The following is a 22,916-nucleotide window of genomic DNA, read 5'->3' as shown; positions in this document are numbered from 1 at the left end:
TCTTCGGGCAGAGTTATCACTGCATGCGGTTTGTTATCTGTAAAAGAACAAGCTGATAAGAAACGGTTCATAGGGCATGCGAATGCTCCAGGCTGAATTTAAAAGCGCTTTGAACTGTTGGTTTGAAACGCAGCGCTCACGAGCTCTTACTGCCATCGCCTCGGTCTAACTGCAAATTGTGGATTGCCCGAAACAGTAGAGCACCTCCTTCTAGAGTGTCCGGCATGCATCCAAGAAAGAAATCACCTCACAGAAAAGGTTGAATGCCTTAACAACGAATCTATATTTTTGAAAGGTCTGCTTGGACCCTGGCCCTCTTCATCGAACCCCGAGAAAAGTGTTGGTTGCCTTTTTGGACTATTTAAACGGAATCGGCGTCGCAGAGACAATTTAGAACTTTACCTGTGAGATCGTGTGGACTTTTACCTCACCACGCAAAGCTTCGTGTTCACTTTTTTTAACCTCTTCTTTTTCCCTCTTTCTTCTGCCTTACTTCTTTTAGGGCCTTTACTCCCTTTTCCTGATCCCCGCAGAGTAGCATGTAGGCGGGAACATGCCGTCAAACCTCTCTGCTTTCATCTAATAAAGAGCTCTCTCTCTCTCTCTCTCTCTCTCTCTCTCTCTCTCTCTCTCTCTCTCTCTCTCTCTCTCTCTCTCTCTCTCTCTCTCTCTCTCTCTCTCTCTCTCTCTCTATCTCAGGAGTGGCTTTACAAGTTTGGTGCCTGTTGTTTTACCAGCTGTGCCAAAATCGCATACGTCGACAAAAAGATCCAGCAATAATGTACGTCTTTCTCGTTTTTCGGTTCTGTAACTTCCTGAATTCGGGGTAAGTTTTGCACCATTTCGAAAGAGTAGAATCGGGTGCAAAGCGGGTTTTGTTGGTGAGAAACGTTCCACGCGCTGTAGTGTTGTTGTGTCAAATCAAGTATTTAGGTTGTGCTTGATAACATTTGCAAAAGCTCCGTGACATTTGCATTGCTATAAACGTAGATAACCCAAAGGGGGTGCGCCGGAAACCGCTGTGCCGCGCTCAAATGAACGGCACGAAATTCAGAAATATGAGACTTGTACTTATCCAAATGGGCTTGAAAACTTAGTTGCGCAGATACAGGCATACTGCAAAGGTTTTTAACTAAATCAAGATGTGTGAAAACTCAAGTGTTCTGTGAAGCCTCAAAAACATGTCCCGAAGCCACATCGGAATAAAACGGTGGTAGAGAAACAGTCCCTGCTCAGGCCTAACTGCAGTTAGGCTTTAGCTGGAATGGGGCTTTATCACATGTGAAAAAGCCGCTTTCCAGAACCCTAAAACTGATTTCCTTGTCTTGAAGCAAAATGAAACAAAACTTCGCACCGGCATCACTTGATACCGGTTCTAGTACATTTTGGTCTTCCGTGAAGATGAAGTTTTGCGGATATTTACTATAGGCTTTTCTAGAGAGATTCACAAACTTCCGGGGATAAAATGAAAGCGAAAAAGGCGCATTCAACTACTGGTAAGAAGACTGCCAGTCGCAGCCCTATTTATTTTATTTTTTTGTCTGTGGAAGCCTTCAGAACCAGGTTAATGGAAACATGCGACAAACGAAACCGTCGACGCATTGCAAAAGCGCAGGACTATGCGTGTCCATCTGTTAGTGGTTCTTCCTGTGATTATCTTTCGTTTGCCTTTCAGTGCCACTATCGAATGCGACTCGTTCTTCCTAGCCCTCTTATCAAGACGTTCCTCCTTTCATAACGTTCAAAGAGCGTGTGGCTACCCTTCTGTTCTGTAGAGAAACTTCTCGCGATCTGAGCAGTCTGAAAAGGTTATAAAGAAAAGGTGCACAAGCACTTGGTGCGAGCATATGAAAGCTGACGTTATTTTACTTCTTTGCCAGACGTTCAGCGTTTCTGCTTTTTTATTGGGGGGGGGGGGGGGGGGGGGGGCGGAGGAGTTGTGCCGTGTGCGCATGTGTGCGTGAGTGTGTATGTGTGTGTGCGTGTGCGTGCGCGTGCGTATGTCGGAGCGCGTGCGCGTGCGAGCGTCCGCCCGTGCTTATGTGTGGGTGTTCCTGTGTGTTTGCATGTGTGTTTGCGTGTGTGTGCGTCCAGTGTCCGTACCGGATTCCCTCAATAAACTGTGTAAAATGTGTGTCCCACCAGGCGTTAGAACATTTTTTTTTTAAATTACACACTGGCACGCTTCCTGTTAAAACATGGATAAAAGGCCGGGATCTGTTTATAGCTTGGTCGACAGACTGTCGGTTCTGTTCTCGACCAGAGAAAATTTATCACTGTTTTGTAGATTGCAGAGATGCTGATGCAGGTGAGGGGAAACTGACCACACACAGCCCTGACTTCCAATTAAAGTTTTACTGAAAAGAAAGGGGTTTTAACGCGTTTTTTCAAATAGAGCATATACAAAAATATAGATAATAACAGTACTAGTGATTATAAAGTGAGATACCTAATCTCCTTGTCCATTAATTGCAACGAAGGACTGCTGATGCAATCTTTTCCCCTTTGGTGTATGACTACTGCTTCGAATATCTCTATCGCCCTAAAGTGGCGACGTTTTCAAAGGCCGGCGTGCACCCGTTACTACACTTTGAACAGTGCGCTGCAAGGTTGCTGCCCGTGCCCTGTTTTAGGAAGTACGCGTGCTCCCTTAGGCGATCATATATTATATATATGTTTATATATATATATTTATATATAGGGCAGGAAACAAAAAATACCTTAACATAAATCCCGAGAAAGTGGTGGGGAAACAGCCCCGCCGGTAGCGTAGTGGTTATAGCACCAGACCGGTATTCTGGAGGTCGTGGGTTCGGACCCACGGCCATTTTTTCACCACTTTCTTTCTGACCCAAAAAATTCTTTATCTGTATTGCTTTTTTTTCACCGTTAATTTTATGCCTGTCCTTTGAATGCGTTTACGCACACCGGGATTGCCGCTACATCGCAGCAGCCCAGCAACTGCGTTGCGCCATTTTTGGTTGGTCTACCTGGCCATTTCATTCGATTACTGAACTCCCTTGTGCCAGGATGCCACTTTTAAGTGCGAATGCACTTCTTAAGCGAGCCTGAATCGTCCGCCGCCGTCGTCCGCATAGCAACAGCTGCGGGTGCGCGCGCTCCTCGTCTTCCTCCTCGTCTTCCCTAGCAACGGGGGGAGATGGGCGCGCGCTACTCTCCTCCTCCTCTCTCCGCTCAGTGACTGCGGGTGTTGGGCGCCTCCTCTCCACTTCGGGCGGGAGAGCTCTCGCTCGCATAGCGGGCGCTCCGCATTCCGATGCGTGAGGGCGCTCGTGTAGCCCTCGCCGTAACGGCGGGCGCTACTCTCCTCCTCCTCTCTCCGCTCAGTGACTGCGGGTGTTGGGCGTTTCCTCTCCACTCCAAGATCACGATATCCACCGTAGTCGCGCAATCAACAACCGTGCATTCGCACTTACACACTCTCCCCCTCGGGGAAGTGCGAGGGAATTTTTTCCCCATCCTTTTAGGTTTATCGAAGCGATTCATGTGGCTCGAAAGGACAAAAATAGCGGCAGGCGGCTCTTAACCGCGAGCCCATCATGGCGAAATGAAGTTTCGCGAGAGGCACTTCGCGGCGTGCAACCAAAGAGCATCCTTGTGGGTGTATGCCCTGCCGGAAAAGCGAATAGGGCCTTTTTGCGGATTTTCAGTGAAGGAACAAAAAGCAAGCGTCGCATCGAGTTTCAGGCAGCCATTTTGCAGGTTGCCTTGCTTGCAGAACTGAGCAGCTTGGGCTCTGACATCGCCAAAACGGAATTTCATTGGCGACGCTTATACATCACCCTGCGCATATCGTCCAACAAACCGTTCGGTTCGGAAACCGCCAGAAGTGGGATAACAACTGTAGACATGGACTAGTTGCATAATAATTACAACTAAAGCAAAGGTTAACCACGTGACACTAAGACTTAACCAGGCTAAGCCAAGCTTCCGTCTTGCATATCCAGAGAAATCTGCGCTAAACCGCAGCCTTTTCTTTTTTTTTTCTTTTTGAAGAAATTGCTTTGAATCAATTTTTGTAATCTATTAAGGTCCAGGACTGAGGTGTGTTTTTTTTTGCAGATTTCTCAATTGCATCTTTTATGGCATTATAGGAATACGTTGCGGAGGATGCCCAAGTGCTGCCTGTTTTCTCGGCTGATTAAATCTAAGGTGTCGCTTATGGCAACCAAATAGGCTTCAAGTAAGCGAAAAATGGAGCTGGGATTACACAAACTACACTTGCACCACCCGAATGATATAATGGTGACAAGCGAGAAATAACTAAATTTGGTTTAGGAAAAAGAGATTTAGAAGACCCGGAATTGCAGCGGCAGAAAGTCTGTGAAAGAAGCTTCGTTTTGAAGTGAGAATAAATGAACGGTTGTTGCTGATGATGAAAGGTGTAGGGAGTGAAGTCGTGAATTATGTACGAACGGGAAGGCTAAATTTTTCCGTGGAACTACCACAAAGTTTCGAGAGAGCGCCCGCTCCCAAAACATCACCCACCCCCTTAGGGGCGAAACATTCAATTTACTTAAAGATTCCAAACATCGCCCTACCCCTAAACTCGCGCTAGCTTCGACACCTTCAAAAGCCCAGGGAGCTCTCTCCGCGAAAACGTCCCGCAGCCGGGAACACCGCTAAAGTCTCGATTTTGAACTAAAGTGACACAACCTGTTCGGCTTGACTGGCAAGAGTAGGAGGAAGGGGTAGTCAAAGCGCAGAGTAGAAGAGCGGGAAGATGCCGATTTTGCGTGCGGCACTTCGTCAAACCTTGACGTTTATGAAGCCAGCGAGTTCAACCAGCGCCTTGGCTCGGCGAGCATGCAGCCGGCGCACATGAGGGGATCCGAAGCTCCTCAGAGCATTGTGGACGAAGCGCTGCAGCTCGTGTTCGACTTTGACAGCCACGCGCGGTTCGGTAGCTTTAGCGACGATGAGTGAACAAGATAAAGGCGAATCATCTATTCATGTGTCGATGCGGTAGCTTATTGGTCCGTTCAACACTTGACGCAGAAGTTCACCCATCTCGTATATTTTACTTGATAACTCCGCTGTTGTGGTTGGCGGTGCGCTCACTTTTTTGTAGTTTTTCGCTCCTGCCCCGAAAGTTCACCCGTCCCGTATTTTTCACTTCATATCTCTGTAGTTTGAGTGGGCGTTATTTCGGAACTTTACGGTAGTCATTTGCATCAATCTGTTATGAATAATTGCATAAAGTTCTGTAAGGAGAATCGAAATTCTCGAAAGGCATTTTCGTCACCTCGTAGTACACCTACCTTTCGGACAGCAAAAATCGTAGCCGCAGTGGTTGCGATTCTCGATGCAAAGGCTGTGGCATGTGTCCGTTATCCCTAAGGCTGACTAATACGTTTCATGCTACAAACCTGTGCTGAAAGTGTCCGCTTACAAAGTAATAGTTAAGTATTTGAAGGATGGCTGCAATGTACTGATAACAGGTTTTACCACGTAAAATGTATGTATTCCTACGTATGTACGATGTGTCATCATCATCATCACTTTATTTATATCCACTGCTGAAAGCAGCACCCTCCTCCCCCCTCCCCCGGGGCTGGCCCTCTACTCTTCCAAAGCGAAGGTACTATGCCTCCCGGATGGCGTTCGATGTCATGCCAGAACGCACTACGGAACACCCAACTTTACTCAGCGGGTTTCACAAAACGATGATTATGATTAAGGCCCATGATTGCGGCACGATGATTGAGGCCCATGAAGCGCTCAAGAAACAAAATGCTACCAGTAGTCTGAATGAAACCTGGGTCCCTGTGATATGAAGCCGACGTTTATCTGAGTGCACCATTCCGACATGGCCAAAGAAGTTTTGATTGCGGACTTGGAGTCATATTGCATGGCAGAAATCTTCGAGTTTTGACCAAGAAAGAGGCTTTGATTCTTTGACCCCGTCTTTACTACAAGATATCCCCATCTAGTTCCTTGGTTTAGTTATTCGTCTTCTTCTACTCGAAGTGCCATCTCTTCCTAGCCATTTTGTTATCCTAGTGTAATTCTGGTTGCCCACTCTTTGCATTGCCTGCGCAGCCAACTACACTTTTCAGCTAGGATGTCTTACTTCCTAATCGACGACGTTCGTTTCCTGTCCCGAAGCATTACTCCCATCATCCTTCATCTCGTAGATTGTTAGCCAGACATAAGCGATTCGGGAGGAGACCTGCAAGAAACGCCTAAGTAAAGAGTACTCAGAAACCTTAGTCGCAGTGGTTAGGTTAAGCAGGAATAAGTCGAACGCTATATTGAATAGACGTGAAGAAGCACCGCACTCCAGCCTACGCAAGAAATACTTTGGAAGAGATGGAGGGATATATATTTCACAAGGGTTCGGTTCTGGTCACTCTTGCAGAGAGCAATTCGCTCAACCAGCAACTAAAGCCTTCGGCTCTCTTCATCAGAAAGCCGGAACGCCGAGTACGAAGTACTGACGGCAGAAAGTAAAGTAAACAAGACTCCCGCCGAGTGCGAACCTGGGGTCAGGGTTGCCTCGCAATTTTCCTTTTCTCATCTCTACTGTGCATCCACCCGCCTGAAATGGAGAAACGACAACGGGAATGCGCGCTTAACGCATTCAGCACGCCTCGCCCTTGTCGTTCCTCCACACACCGGCACGTCACGCACACAGCCGGCCGCGCTGCGAACCGCTTCGCCTGCCGACTCCCATTACCATTTCACGCTCGCCATTCGCCCCGCCCCCCTCTCTCTCTCTCTCTCTCTCTCTCTCTCTCTCTCTCTCTCTCTCTCTCTCTCTCTCTCTCTCTCTCTCTCTCTCTCTCTCTCTCTCTCATGTCTTTGTGGTTCTCGGCTCGAATTCGCAAGTGACTTCTTGTCGAAGCTCCTCATCCTACAACAACTGGTAGGCAGGTGGCAGCACCGCCATCCTCAGTAGAAAGGCAAGGCTCGCGATGGTGCGTGAAGGAAGCTTGTTTCCGAACTACTACCTGTGTTTTGGTGCGCCCTAGGACATTCTCACCTGATACATTCAGAAAATGCGCTTAATTAGGGGAACAGCAAAAATGCCTTTCTGAAATGCATTAAATAATCAGTAGAACAAAGCAGTCTGAAAAAAAAAAGAAATCCCGGGCCATCTCCACTAACGCGAAACCTGGGGAGGGGAGAAGCATGCAGTGTGTAAGTGCATTCTTGGCGCCTTACCGTTTTTACCCACGGAGATGAAACTAACGGGAAACCTAGGGAGGGGCGAAGCCTGCAGTGTATAAGTGTGTTCTTGGCGTTTAGGTGTTTTTGCCCACGGAGATGAAACCGTTTAGTGATAGGGGTATGCAGCTTTGCTGTAAGTCTCGTGTCTTTGAAGCACGAAGATTTCTAGCGCGATGCTTTGGGAAACGAGTGTCCCGGTGTGTTCTTTTAGTACATGTTACGTTCTAGCGCGAGGCGTTGAAAAGCGACTGCCCTGTGCTTAGTACCGTGAGAACATGATACTTCAACGACATGACACGACGACGATATGAGACACCGACGGTCTGAGCGCCTAAGGGCTTCACCCCTGAAAATTACGAAGATGCATCAGCACTCCTGGTGATGTAGTGATCGCGAAAGAATGAGTGTTCAATAGCAGAACGCGACCATGGGAACTGATTGCTATAATCATCATCTCTTGCCTTTACTGTCTTTTTTTACTGATGCTGTGACTCAGCACACACCAGGGTTCGCATTTCCAAGTGAAAGTGATCTTCAGCGAAGACATACTTTGCTATTCGCCTAATACTAATTGTGTAATTAGCAGACTCGTGCGATCTGCCGACACGTGGCAGGCCGTACTCTGTGCGTGTTATCCAGCGAGCGTGCACACGCCCTTGAATGGCACAAAGCGCGTGAAGTCTATTCGCGCGTGCACGCACCAGACTAGCCCTTGTTCCACCGTGTTATAGAGAGAAGGTGTCCCGAAACAGAGCTCTGTCGCCTCCGTCATGTAGTGCCAGCGTAGTGGACGAGCGGCGTGCAGTAGAGCTGACTCTACCGAACGGCGAAGAGCCGAGACCAAAACTTTACTGTTTAACGTATGGTGATGCGAGGTAGCGATGATCCACGAACAGCAGACCGCGAGCATGCTTACAGCACGACTTTGGCCGGCCGAGCAACGCTCTGGACAGGAGCCCGGGGCGAACTAACCCGGCTCACCGGAGGGCGAAAATATATACGGGAAGGTGCCAACTGTTCCCAGCCTTCAGCGCTTTGAAACGAAAGAAGCACAGATACAAAAAAACATTTTCCATAGGTCCCATGATAGAAGTCGCCGCAAGCTGTGTCTGGAGAGGGAGGAAATGGAGGGGTCGAGCAGACGCTAGGGTCAAGCGCACACAAACAAAAGCACTCTTGCAGAGCAGGCAGAGATGAGTTAGCCGCCACAGCATACAACGGCAAAACGAAAGGGTTCTGACCACGCCGTACTTCCGAAGTCACGCGATCGAGGCAAGTGGTCCTCTCTTTTCAGCATCATGCTATGTGGGAAAATTCGGCGGGCTGTCGTGCTGTGCGCTGTCGAATCCCGCGCACAGCGTCCACACTCCGCACACAATCTATTCGTAACAGCCGCGGTTAACATGTAGGTAACGTGGTGGTAACGCGTATGGTTCGTATTTGGAGAGACGCGCCGCAGTGGCTCAGTGGCTAAGGCGTTGTGCTGCTGAGAACGAGGACGCGGGTTCGATCCCCGGCCGCGGCGGCCGCTTTTTTGATGGAGGCGAAAAGCAAAAACGCCCATATGTACGAGATTTAGGTGCACGTTAAAGATCCCCAGGTGGTCAAAATTAATCCGGAGCCCTCCAATACGGCGCGCCTTATTGCCTGCGTTGCGTCGGTGCATTAAACCCAACAATCAATCAAGCAATCGTATTTGGAGATCCAGCCTAATTTTTCCTACGAACTCAAATGAGCTTTAGCAGGCAGCCCTGGAGTGCCTGCTCCTCACTGTAACCGAGCGAACGGAGATGGCCCGAAGATACAAGAGATAGACTGAGGAAAAAGCGGCCAAGGAAAGCGTGGTGGAAGTGTGAGTGGTAGGGTGGTATGCCGAGGTGGTGCGATACATGCTTCCCTTATAAGGTTTTCAAGCGCGAATATTCAAACAGGGGACTAACGCTACAGGGACAGATATCGCTTGTCTCCGTCCCGTTTGTCCACTGACTGAATATTTGCTCTCGTAAATCTTATAACGGATTACCAACTAGCTCGAACCCACACGTTGTTAACATTCTTCCTGGCGTCCACCCGCTACGAGATAATAACGGAGAACGAAGAGGTCAGCAAAATAGAGCGAGCCGGAAAGCGGAGGACGAAACCATGGCGAAAAGTGGCGCGAGACATGCTGTCCTGCGGAGATGCGCTACGAAAGAAGTGCGCTGTCATGCGTTCGCTGATGACGGGATAACTTCCTGAGACGGAACAGCTATGCGCCGTCGCCGAGAAGAATGCAGTTCGCGCTGCACTTAAATTTTGCATTAGGGAGTGTCGTAATGCCGTATTTTATTTATTCTTCACAGCGGCGGCCAGTTTTTTTAATATCGGATGACCACAACAAAGGCAGCAACACAGTTTTTTTCGCTCAAGGGCACTTAAGGCTTCCTTTTCAAAACTATCGCTCATTGCCACTACTTTATGAGCAGCGCTGGGTGACGTGCTCAGGTCGCCCTCCCTACGTGGCCCATGCACTGGAACTATTGAGCGCGGCAGTCTTCGACGATTTGCGTGGCTAGAGTCGTTTCTCTATTTGAACATAGTGTACTTGCTCCTATTTCCTCATTAGCTTGGTCCATGTGCGCCTTGACGTAACACGAATCTCATGAAGATAACATAATACTAGCCAAACTACACAAAATTCTTCGTCAATCGAGTCGGCCGATGACTGGCAGTATGCGTCACTATACGTGACTCACAAAATCCGGTGGTCGCCCCTTCCCCCCCCCCTCCCCCTGTACAACCATCGGGGGCTTTCTCCTAATTTCTTTGAATATCGAGTTAAGAGAAGCATCTTCGATTCGGCAGGGGTGTTGCTCGTGATTTTATCGGATGGCTTATTTTATGGCTCATTTGCAAATAGTGAACTGTCTGTACCGGATCAACCAAATATTTTAAGCATGCCGGCACGAACACTTTCACTTCAGGAAATCAGAAAGAAGGCTTGCCCGCAACGCTCTACGCTTTGTTGGCGCCGGTTTTAAAGAAGCTTCACATTGAGTTTTGCGTTATTATATATTAAGAAATATTTCAGAGCGGGCTTTGGTAGGCGAGGTTACGAGCAATTCCAGCTCAAGCTGTCGCAGCGGCAGTCCTTTTCTTGTGACAACAATGTCGGGAAGCGTACAGTAATCCCAAACAGAAAGTGAAAGAAACTTTTTTCTCATAGCTGTACCCATGCTTTCGTCTTACCTTCGTTAATAAGCGTTGTAGCCGCGTCTGTCGCGTACGAGAAGGCGAGATGCGGCCCACTGCTGCGTCGTTTGCTTGCAAGATTTTCGGCGGCAGCTTCTGATGACTCTTGAGAGCGAAGTAGCGACGCTTTCGATTTTGTGCCATTTCTTCTGACTGCCCTTCGAAAGAAGTTCTGTGTTCTGACCATGTTTCGCAGACATAGTTATGTTTGCTTTTCCTGGGCTATCAGGAGAGAAAATGTGCGCCAGCTGGGTGCCTCAGTCTTAAGTTAATAAAGAGCTGTCAGCCAGAACAAGATTCCAGTTTGGCGCGCTTCTTCCGAAAAGCTTGACACTTGCGTGATTCTGACTCGGCTTTGCACTTTAGCGTACAAAGTCGACAAACATTTTCATATGGCATACTCTGAACTAGATATACGCTGGTGGGCTGCCCTAGCGATCATCGTCAACGAAACAGGGCGCAGACCTAATGCCAGGACAACACTAGTGTCTTGGTGCGAATGATGGCGGCGCTTTTCTGTCGTCTGCAATCTAGGTCACTCCATGCGGTGTAATATACCCGCTCAAACAGAATGAAGTTTTAATTATGACCATGGCAACGACATAAAGGAAATATTTTTTGGGCTGAAACTTATTGGGATTGTCGTCGATACATAGTTGAATCGTCTGTCGCGTTTTCTTTTCAGGCGGTCGGGCGAAGTTCAATAGATCTGGGCTCTTTGGACCATCGAGTGCAATCAATGGCGCTGTTTTTTTGTTTTGTTTTTGTATATGGCGCCCCTCGACACAACGCGAGGCAAAATATTTTTTGTATTATGTTTTTGTACTCGTTTATATTACATCTTTTCGACGCCGTTTTTAAGCCAAACAGCGTATTTTTATGTTTTTGTTTTTGTTGTACTTGGCACCGTTCGCGACAGTGCGGGGCATAGCCTTTTCTTACCTTTAGTTTCTTTTCTATGTTTATGTAACTACAATTTTACGGCACTTTGTAAGCTGTTTCTTTTTTATTGTCGTAAAAACCCATATTACGTTCATTTTTATTGAAAGAACGCTAGAAGTTGGTTTACGTGTTTGTTTTTGCCTTAATTCTCCATATGGCTGAATATAATCCAAGCATTGTTGGCATGTATGAAGCAATAGTAGTTTATAGTGTAGTTTATTCCATGGTTGTAGCTTTGAAAACTTTTGACAATATATATATTTTGTCTTGCTCCTCGTTAATATGGAAGCACTGGTGGTTCTTACCACGGGGAAAAACCACCGAAGTACGAAGGGCGCGGATGATGGTTTGATGTGAACCACACATGACTCCAGGTTACTGGCCTGAGAATATTAGGCGTGAATAAAAATTGCCAACAAAGAAGACTGCAACATTTCTATATGACACGCCAGCTCCACAGTTTACGCTCGTTACGACACCAATCGAGCTCCATTTGGTAAGACCTCACGCGACCAAGAAACAGAAATTCACCGAACTGAAACAAGCGCAATAGTTGCCTAGAAGTGCAGCGAGGTTTATAATTCGGTACATCTTTGTTTTCTTTGTTTTCAACATGTATGCTGATTTCCCGATAAATAATAATAAAAAAAACACGTTTCGTTTGAGCATCACATCTTGGTAGGCGTGTAGAACGGACGTTGATGTTGATTGCCCGTTACGTTGGAAGGGGTCACTCGATTCGGTAGGAGTCGCCACTGGAGCACATTGCTCTCTTGCCTCGAGTTCGATTTGCGTGTACCGCAAGAGTTGCTCCAGTTGCCGGCAAGCCGTTTCGTTTCCGTCCCCTGACGAAGATGATGTCATGCCCGTTGATATCTTTTTGAGACGGACGTGCCTGTGAAAAGCCACGACGATCTCTTCAGGCAGTACCTCGAGCAAAATGTCGTACAGCATCGCGGCGAAGCTGCTCGTTGGAACGTCCAGAAGGTTGAGGCAGCGGACGTTCAGCTGGACGCAGTCGTAAAGTCTGCGCAGCTCCCTCTCCTCCGAGAGAGACGTCACGTGCTGCAGCTTGCGGAGGTTTCTAAAATGCCGCTGTACGATCCGGCGCTTGTCCCCGAACCTGTACTGGAGCTGCTGGATGGCACTCTCATAGCACGCCTCCGTTGTTGGCAGTCCGGCGATGGCAGCTGCTGCGTCACCTTCCAGGTAGTTTCGGGGGTAGTGAAACTTCTCGGTGGTGGTTAAAGCCTGGTTGGTGTGGACTGCGCCGTTGAATTGCTCCCAAAACGACGTCCACTGACACATGTCCCCATAAAAAGGCTTGATGGTAAGCGTTGGGAGACGAGGTCCAGTGATGTGGGATGGAACCGTCGTTGGGGCATGGGGCGTGTTAATCGCAGCCGAGGGGGCAGGTTGCGCCGTGCTGCTGACGCTGAGCTCCTCGAGCCGGTACGTAAGCCGAGTCAGAGCCTCGAGCGTCTTGTCGTTGTAATGGGCCGCCGATTCGTACTCCCTTTCCAGCTCCTCGACAGGAACCGCGTCCTCGACCTGAGCGTCAATCTTGCTCAGCTCCTCGCGGCTAGCCATGAGCTTGTCCAGCACCTTTCGGAGCGCGAGCCGGTCCGAGCAGCCACTCTCGATGAGCGCTGTCACCTCGGTCAAAATTTTTGTCGCTTGGGCTCGCCTTGCAGAGCGTTTCGCCTTCAGCCGGTCCATTGTTAAGCGAAAAAGTCCGGCTTACTCGCTTGGTAGGTAGCCCGGTCCGCGCGTTGTCCCCCTGGGTGCGGTTCCGATAAGGACGACGTTGCTTGGGCGACCGTTTCTAGAAGAAACTCGTCGTCGCCGTCGCTCGTTGCCCACGTCGGTGGGAGCCGCTCGTTTTCCCGGGTTTCGGCACCAAATGTTGCGGATCGGACACCTCGTTGCGGGTGCGCCGCCAGGAAACGAAGCCGTGGGACCCCTGATCGAACGACCCTTTTAATGGCGATGACTCAGTTATGTACAATGATGATGATACTCGTGCCCTCGCGCCAGGAGCCACATCTTCTTCCTCTACGATTTTCAACAACTAGTAGTCGGACGTTAAACAAGAAGCTATTGTATAGACTGCCCTGCAGTAGTCAGCATAAATAGAGCAGACGCCATGAACCCAAATAAAGACTACAAGAAGCAGCATAGTTGTTAGAGTTCGTGAAGCAATCGGAGAATTTCGCACACACAGGCGAGGAAACTCGACTAATAGAGTGGCTTCACATTAATTGAATTCCAGCTTGATGAATAGGGAAAACCCCAGCTTTTCAACACGAAATTTTATAGGACTGAAATTCGGTACAATACATTGTATGAACTCACTCTTGGGAAACTTTGTCAACTACAATGTTACCGCCTATGAGGTTAATATTGCATGCGCGGTAATAGTGTGAGAGACGTCCGAACGCAGTACGCATTTTATGGATTTCCGTGCAGTTAATGTAACACAAACACAGAAAAATCTACCTATCATTCCTGGAATAGGTTTTCTACAAATCGGGCTGAGAAACCTTCAATTAATTTTTTTTTACTATTAAGGAAAACTAAGAGTGTGTCATGCTATCGCTTACGCATTTCCATATTTTCTGCCATACTGCGTCGTCCATGCGAATTTGCGCACGGCGCACCCGGTATGGTAAGCTAAAACATTCCGTTGCACTTCAATTTGACTGAGTCCTCTATGTAAACGACGTGTTCAATCCGCAAAGGTATCGAGGCGCCGCGATGATTTCTGTTTTGCAAAGAGTGGGCGTTCAATATGTGAAAGAAATAAAGGTGTGGGGCCAGAGACCGACATGCATTGCAAAGAAGTATTTGCATTGAGACATGCAAATTTTGGTCATTATGGGCATGATTGCAATCACATAATTGACTATAAACTCATTATCATAAACATTGCCACCCCATGATTACAGTTGTCATCCCTAACATTACCATCAAAACTCTCATTATCATCTGCTTGTCTTGTGCGAGAGTAGGCCAGCTTTAGGCTAACCTTCAATTGTTCTTCACTGAGGACTTTATTACGTAGCTTCAGCATTTAGCGCCCTGTTACTACTTACACAACCGTTATGTATACATGTGCGCCAATGATTGCGACACGAAGCGGTACGAGATTACACAAGGCGTTCCTTAAGGCGGCATCTTGAGCTCTACTCTGTTCAATATCTCACTGATTCACATCACCAAGGCACTACACCAGGGTGTAAAGTTTTCTGTATGTGCTGACGACATCTACGTCTTACCTCCATAAAGCAAAATTCAAACATCGTTGGCGGTTTTCGACCCGCATTTTCTGACGACGTTTTACTGGGGATAATACACTTGTGAACATCACGTCTTCGGGGAGACAAAAAAGGAAGAATCAATGCTGCTTTAAAATATAAATGACTTAAGCGTAGCTGGTTGTATATATGTGTGTCGTAACAAGCTACTTGCATACGTTCCAAAAACAGGCAAACGTAGAGGGCTTTGGAGGAATTGAGGTCTAGTTGGCAATGTTATGAATGTCGCAGTTTTTTTCATCCATCTTGAAAGATTGCATTATTTCATGCCTTTTTTATTTTACGTAGTGGGTGGCTGTTTCTTTAGAAGACGACTACGCCTTTCGTACTACTCTCGTGAAAATTTCAAGTTGGCCGTAAAAAAAAAAAAAACATTTCGGCGCTTTTGTGCCATTATCTCGCCCCCCGTTCCCCGTCCAAACTTTTCTTTTGCTGCTATTCATGTGCAGAATCAGCATTCGCGTCGGGTTGCGTTCGCATTATCCCCAACCTTGGCTGTCCTCTTGACGCGTACAGGGGCTGAGGCAACATGACAAATGGGTCTGCTGGATAGATGGAATAGCGCCACTTTGCGCCTGTCTGTCTTCTTCGCCCGAGGAAACTAAAAATACATTTGCTGTGCTCTGCGCGGTACATCTCTCCATTTATCAAGGGGTTTGCATGGGAAGAAAACTTAGGACCAGGCATTTCTACAACTCTACCCATACTCTAGTACGAATGCGATAAAACATTCAAAATTCGTGGAAAAAGAAGGCCTCGGAGGGAGTAGGGGAATAGAACGCAATGCGCGCGCACACATACGACGATCTTAGTTTGGTTTACGCTGCAGAGATACGGACACAGTCGAAAGGCGGATCGAGAATACATGCGCGCAGTCTTGAGCCTGTGGCCCAAGTAAGTGGATGAAATATCAGCAGCAACGCCTAGCCTATTCTTTTACCCAATATTAGTTCATTCAGCAACATATTATGGTGTTTGCCAAAACATGCAAAAGCATCGTAATGATTCAAAAGCAAATTATTGTCCTGAAATATTCGTGGTGGCGGGACCCGGGCAACGAGACCACCTCGCTGTCACGCTGGAACTGTGGAGGCAAGGTGGTGTCTGCGTTTGCCTTCAGGCGGCTTTGCTTGTCTTCGCATCTTTATCTCTATTTCTTTCAGTTCAACTAACCTTCCGAAGTAGTAAGAGATGTAAATGGCAGGGCTTATCTTAACATCTTCCAACATAGCCGCCATCCTCTGCACGTTCAATCGTCCGTTCAAAGGCAGCTTCGCTACATAGGTGTAATGTGTACCCTTTTGGTGCCCAAAGGCATTCTGTCCTATCGCTTTCATGCTCGATCTGGCCCTAAACGGCGTACAAGGAAAACAAGTAGCAGGCATTACTTCAGCGCTTTTTTTTTCTTTGTGAGCTTTTTATGGCCAAGTAGGAGTCCACAGTGTCAAACAGCGTCTGTCCTACCAACGACAGAAGCCTCTCTGGCACAACGCAGACGTTTCTCGGAATTGTGAGTCGCTAGAGAAAAGCTGTTTTTCTCTTTCTGGTGATAACATTGTTCGTCTACACGTGTTGGATTTCACCGACCGGACAGTGCCTGCAAAAGCTGCCTCCCACGCACCCCTGCACCACATGTTTTGTTCACACGCTGAGATGAATTGCGTCTTTGCGCCTCGTCCCAACTCTTTCCACCGACGCATACACACACAAAGAAAATGATTTTGAAATCGCGGCGTTACGAAACGGCGAGCTTTGTTCAGTGAACCCATGGTTCCTTAAAAACTTAGTCTGGGTTTCTGACTTTCACCGCCTACATCATCTCTTATGCATAATTTATGTACATTTGCGTTCATCGATCGGTTTATGGCCACGGAATAGCAGCTTATTTGTCCCGTGATATCTCATTTATATTTGTCTCTGCTTCGTTTTTGTTGCCCTATCGTCCAGCATTAAAATAGGTTGCGCCGATTATGTCCTTAAACATGATTTCAAGAGTCCCAAAAACACGATTCGTTTACAGTTGGCTTGGCATAAATTTTGGATATCGACGCTTATTATTCAACCTAAATAAAACTGCCTGAGCCGTAGTCGGCATTTTTTCCGGGCTTGTAATCACAACACTCAGTTGATTATCTGCTGTGATAGGTGTTCCCAACACCTCTTGTTCCTTACAAGTATTAAGTGCTTACAAGCATTATATTACGTTATATAGTCTCTTACTAGCCAGATTAAACCCATTTTGACGAATATAAAATCTCTGGAAAAAAAATAATTGCGAACGCACATGGTACTTCGTTTTCAACTTTTGTTTTCAACTCCGTGTCTTTTTTATTTGCAAAATTTCTAATCCCTCCACAAAGCCAGTGATCTTTCTTTAATGTAGAATGGCATGTAAGCCCCGTTGAGATGGTTATTAAAGTATTAAGGGCGCTAGGGAGCTAAAAAAGGCTCTTTTCATTCCTCTCGTTTTTTTTTTTGTTGTGCTCCCAGTGTAAGTTGCAGATAGCCATAAGTCTTGCCGGAGTGAGGTATTAATCGTATTCAGTTCCTCGTAGGTAAACTGTGGCCGATGTTTAATTAATGAAACCCATACCACCATTCTGCCTGCAACTAGTCAACCGTTAATTATCAATAACGATTTTACCTAAAAGGTGGAGCTATTATTTGCGAAGGCGCGTCAAGGGAAGACCTGCGTATCAGCGCCCCGCTTTATGCATTGATAGCCTGCTACAAAATTCCTACGAAGTACGGAGGACAGATTCCTTTTGCTAAGCACTACGCTTTCTTGAGCAAAAAAAAATTTAAATAGGTTTATTGGTCGCCTAATAAAAAATTGGCCGCGTATCTGCTCCTTTCGTTGCAAATGTCGTCAAAAGACGATAGTCTTTGTAGACGTTTGCCAAGGAAATGCCCCCCCTTTGCTTTCCCCTCACCTCTCATGCTGTTCCTGTACCGTCGCGCTCATCCCAAGGTAAACACACTAAAGGTTTGCGCAAGGCGATTTCAATTTACCACGTTCCACTGCTACAGGCGGGGTTCCTTGATTTTTTATCACTTTTCAAGCAACTTGCTTCGTTCGCAACCTGAATAACTACCTATCGCTCCTATCTCTCCTTGAATAACTACCTATCGCTCCTAACCACACCAGGATGGATGTAAGAATTCGTTTGCAAGAAGACCTAATGTACCTCTAGCACTTCTACCATATTTTACTACGAACTAAACTATACTAGTTCCTGTGGACACAACCAGCATTTATGACTCAGCACTTGTGACTTATGAAGTGTTGCATTTTATACAAGGACATACGGTATACACACATGTGGAATAGGAATAGAGGCGGTGAAAGTGAGGAAAGTTGATTATTCTTTTTCTTACAGCCTGTCAGAGCTTTCTCTTTCTGCTTAAACTTTCAGCCGATTGAGTGTTTTGTGAGTGTGTTTTAAGATCCATTCGAATGAAGTTCTTATCGATCCCCTCGCGAGTAATCTCTATTAAAGTCATTAGTCTATTTTATGATCTTGAACATAATTCATGGAACATTCTCTGTTGGGTTTTGTGAACAATTTTTTCGTCACAAAGTGTACGAAGATGAATGGTGAAGTGCAGAAAATGTTACGAATATACTTGAGTAAGGAGCAAAGACAAAACTAATAATTGTTCGCGGCAAGAAAAAAAAAATGAAGAGCTCGTGCTCAGGGTTTATGTATAAGCTTTCCGAAAGTCCAAACTTGCGTTTCGTGTGTCTAACCTACTGCTCTTTTCCTTTCCAGGTAAGCGTGCCACTTCGTGTGTTTTTCTCATTTTTGAAAGACGCCGGAATCGGTGAGTGCTGCTCCCTTATTGAGAAGGCAGTTTATATCTCCCCGAACCGCTTGCCTGAAAGGCAGGCCGGATAAGTACAGGCAGAGTCGGGTGCCTGAGAAATATTCCAAGAATTAGAAGCCCATTTTATTAAAAGACTGCCTACTAGGGGTTACAAAGGAAAGACGCGTTGCAGGAAATGCGATTGCAGGAAATAGTTTCAGCGCTTTGTGATACAAAGAAGGGTATTCAGTATTTTGCGAGCAACGTTCGGTCCTGTGAAGAAAAGAGCGCCTAAATGCATAGTCACAAAACGAATGGTCTTGGAGCGAACATAAACACCTTGGGTATCAGACTCGAGCGAACAAAACAAAAAAAATGATCAGAAACGTTCACTTAGCCAAACAGGTCGGGGTAGAACTAAACCTGAAACATTTAGCGTCCGTTTTCACCGTTCGAAGTAGCTGCATGAACTCTGTGCCACTACTAACCATTCGGCCGCAAAAGAAAAAAAGGATAAGAAAGATTATTTGCACGCGATACAATTCACTATCTAGACGTGGCAATTGGTTTCCTGGCTTGGAGGACATTGCTCCCCATTCATCAACGCTCTTTTTCTTCTGAGCGCTGCGTTATATGAACGAGAGGTGAGCAATAAAAGTAATTTTATGGCCCTAGCGTAATTCTCGGATGACCTGTGGTGGACATTATGGGGCCATAAAACCTTCTTCGTACGCCCACATATAGCGGTCACTATATAAAACTCGTTGCCGTTTTCCCTGATCCCGTTCGCATAAAAGTACCACTGTGACAATTTTTTTTTTGCTTGGAAAGCATTCCGTCTTGCACAAAGGGTTTAGCGTTTGGCGCTATAATTTTTTAAACCAGTGTAACATGTCAGCCATTTCAATTTTCCCTATCTTAACAGTCGCATATGAAAATAAAGGGTGCATGTCCTTGCTGTGTTTAGGCGACGGTGTTATGTGCTGTACTATGCCGTAACGTAATATGACCACATTCATCTGCTAACATGATCAGAACTGACGAAGCGCTAAAAACCGTTCATAGTTATTTGTCAGACGAAAAAAAATTTCGCTATTTCTTCACTGCACCATGTAACTAAGGTAATCTCGCGATAATTCAACCTAAAAGGGACCACAGAATTTTGTTTGAATTATCCGAAGTGCTAATAAATGTACCTTGGCAAAACATACAGCGTGTTGCGATAAAACATACACTTATGTTTGTTCATAGAACATTCCAACGCAATACTGAAGTGCTATTCCCAATTTTACCAAAGAATCACAAATGGATCACAAGTCTGCCCCGCCTGCTGTTTTTTTTTTTTTTGCTTTTTTTTTTGCTCAATCCGCACGTGGTTGTTGACGAGCGCGGTTTCACGTTGACACGTGTGTGCAGGTAATCGGCTTTATTTGTGACTGTTGGTGGCATAAGGATGCAAATGTGCAGCTAGAAGCGGCAGATACGGCAGATATTTTTCGGCAAGGACAAGCAGAACCCACGTATTAACCCAATTTACGCCATGAAATAGTTCGAATTAGGCGGCGTTAAAACACACAAAAACACAGCGGGAAAAACAAAAATTTTAAATTTGTTTAAATTCACTGAAAGTTTGAATTATCGCGAATCTTCTGTATGCTACTTTAATGATGCTAAGATAGAGGTCGATATTGGTTACAGGTCACGGCTGTAGCTTATCCGCGTGATCGAATGTGGGTGTAACAACGCTCTTTAATCTCGTACAAAGTGCCCCCTCACTCGACGGCCCCGGCACATCCACAGTGCTCGCTCGTTTCCGGTGCTAGAACGCGAAGCACGATTGCGGCAACGCGAGCGTCAAGTACCGAGATGGGTTCGCGGCGTCCCCCGCAAACCTATATTTAGAAGTCTCAGAAGGGCGATCATTAAAGTTCTCTGCGGGAAACGCTACAACGCCACGATGTTTTCGCCACCTTTACTTTATTTTACTGAGCCTCGATGAATGATTTACAAGGGGTTCAAGCCACGCGAACACGATGGATGGACCTGCTGTCCATGGAGTTCGCTGCTCCGTCTGACGAGGCAGCTGGTCTTCAGGGTGATACGTTAGTTGTTGCCCCCGCCATACTGCGTGTTTTACTTCCTGTCTTCAACCGACGATTTTCCCATTAGCCGGAGTTAGTTTCAAATTGCATTTCCTGGATAAAACTGCCGGTTTAAATGGTGGGGAAACAAAAAAACTGGCCCTCTAAAAAGAGCTCAGCATATGAATTCTCACCCCATTGTGGATGCGCCTGTTTTTACAAAAGTTGAATGTGGGCCAAACGACATCTATGCTCATTGTTTCATAAGAAATCGATAGAGGTCGGCGTGCGGTGGTGTGATTAAATCTCGCGCTTGACGTCTTTTGTTGTGATTTTTCTCACATTGCTGAAAAATATCGCAAGAGATAAACGCTTATTACTCAAAATTTAGATTGCATTCCTGACCACTTTCTACACGCAGCTACCTGTGTTGTTTTTAATAGAGCTTGTCAATATCTTATGCAGACACCCTGTGTGTACTAATTTTGCGCGGGAAAAATCTTTCGAAAACGTTCATTCTAGTAATTAGAGTACAGGGCATCACAAATGACCAATTCGCTGAGAAATGCCAAGTTTTATTTTCTAAAGAGTGCTTGACAATTAAGTAACTATTCCGAGCGTACGCTTAAGCCATAGTAACAGCTACGATTAAACATACTCCGTTAGCTATCCATAATATGGGGTCTTGCGTGTATGCCATGTATTAACGAAATCAAAATGACTTGTTGCCGCGTTGTTATGCATTGTTCATCTCACAAAAAGTGGTGCCTGAACTCGAATACCTCATTCTGTAAAGTGGCAAAGGAATTTAGTTTTTTGGATCTTTGTTCGGCAGTACACAGATCTGAAAAACAAAATAGTCGTGATATCAGCGACGGACGCACACCAAGAAACATTGCACCCTAAGATAAACTAGTTACAGCCGTCGCTATACAGGTGTATGAAAACCGGTTTTCTGTTTTTTTTTTTTTTGTCGATACAAGGAATTGAAAGAGAGATCACCCGTTTAAATTAGCTCATCTTGAGTGCCATCTCTTCCGGACCAACCCACATGAGGGCACAATGTACATACCCGCTCCGAGGTCTTTATTCTCGCTTTAAAGCTCAAACCTTAGCACGTACTGCACAAAAAAATTGTCCTAGGACCATAATTGCAATCACATAGCAATACATCAACAGTGGCAAAGTTTATCACTCGGTGGTGATGGTTTGTGAATTTTGTTTGCACTACGTATATAAATTGCGCTTATGTTGAACTATTACCCGACACATGCACAACAGGGCAAAGAGGAGTTCTTCATCGCTGCACTGTAAGGGGATTGCTCCAATGGAGACGATCAGTTTTCGTCGTTGCATGTTGTTCTTAACAAAAGATGGGCCCATAAATGTTTTTTGATGATCGAGCGGGGAAAAACTGGGTTTTTGACGAATATTCCAGCAGCGAAAACAAAAACGAAAAACAGGATGACCGCGCACTTCTGGGAAAAGTTTCCAAGAAAGGAAGCTGCCTTTTTGCGCGCTAAACAAATGGAGCCCACTTCGGTGTTATTCAAATTGGGCTGGCTGCAGCTTGTTAGACAGAGTTTATGCAGCTGCTTCTTTCCGCATTGCTTGATTGCTTCTAACGTTGCAAACAGAACACTTGCGCAGCAACGCCGAAAAAATAAACGAGGAAAGTGGGTGCGGAACAACGGAACAGCCGGAGTGGAAAAGTCTGGGCCGAACGACCACTTTATTCGGCCCTCAACACAAACAACCAAATGGGTTTTCTGGGAGAGAGATTATGCCCCGGGACGGACCTAAATCTCCCTGGACGCCGTTCTGCCAGCCGCATCAACATTGTCTCGGGCTGGTCCATTGTTCTGGCGCAGAGAGTGAACCAGCGTGACCAAGAGGGAAGCCCGTAACGTGAGCCCGCCGTGGGGAGACGCCCGCGCTGAGAAGCCGACGGGACTGTCCGTCCGAGTCGCCGTCGTCGGGAACGGCAGCCGCGGAGTTGCTCGCAAAGCAGGCTTTCAAAAGGGGACCAGGAAGAACGGACCTGGGCCTCAGACAGCTAGACCAACGCCACCCTGACGTGAATGCCGCTTACATCGAATTCACCATTTGGTCTACGCAATGCGTTGGCCGGATTCGCCTTATTTCGGCCTCCATTGGTGGAGTGTTCTCTGAAATATTTTCAAAACAAGAATTGTGCACTCATATCAGAAGGGTAGCCTCTGCGTGGTGATTTCAAGCTGGCCTTATCTATATCATGGTGGTGTTGGCTGGACGCGTCTCAGCTTCGTCGGCTAGTGATATACCCTGAAAGCGCAAGGGTTGTTGGTCGGGCATACGCGTAAGA

The 22,916-nt window shown here is 46.5% G+C and overlaps 1 protein-coding gene across 1 annotated transcript; it reads right to left on the bottom strand.

Annotated features, from left to right (window-relative positions):
- Positions 1-6,543: 6,543 nt before the first annotated feature.
- LOC144179743 (uncharacterized) lies at positions 6,544-13,086 on the bottom strand. The gene is made up of 2 exons (XM_077708185.1): positions 12,167-13,086; positions 6,544-6,562 (listed from the first exon to the last, which is right to left on the bottom strand). The coding sequence occupies exons 1-2, from the start codon at positions 13,084-13,086 to the stop codon at positions 6,544-6,546; spliced, it is 939 nt and encodes a 312-aa protein (XP_077564311.1).
- Between the last annotated feature and the right edge of the window lie 9,830 nt (positions 13,087-22,916).

Source organism: Haemaphysalis longicornis, unplaced genomic scaffold, assembly GCF_048455015.1.
Source record: "Haemaphysalis longicornis isolate Haplotype H1 unplaced genomic scaffold, Haemaphysalis longicornis Haplotype H1 scaffold_4, whole genome shotgun sequence".
NCBI lineage: Eukaryota > Metazoa > Arthropoda > Arachnida > Ixodida > Ixodidae > Haemaphysalis > Haemaphysalis longicornis.
Note: the sequence above shows the minus strand (reverse complement) of the source record. Positions and strands in the feature narration are given on the sequence as shown.

Excerpts from the sequence above, each read along its gene's own strand:
- LOC144179743 (XM_077708185.1), bottom strand. The coding sequence starts at position 13,086 with ATGGACCGGCTGAAGGCGAAACGCTCTGCAAGGCGAGCCCAAGCGACA.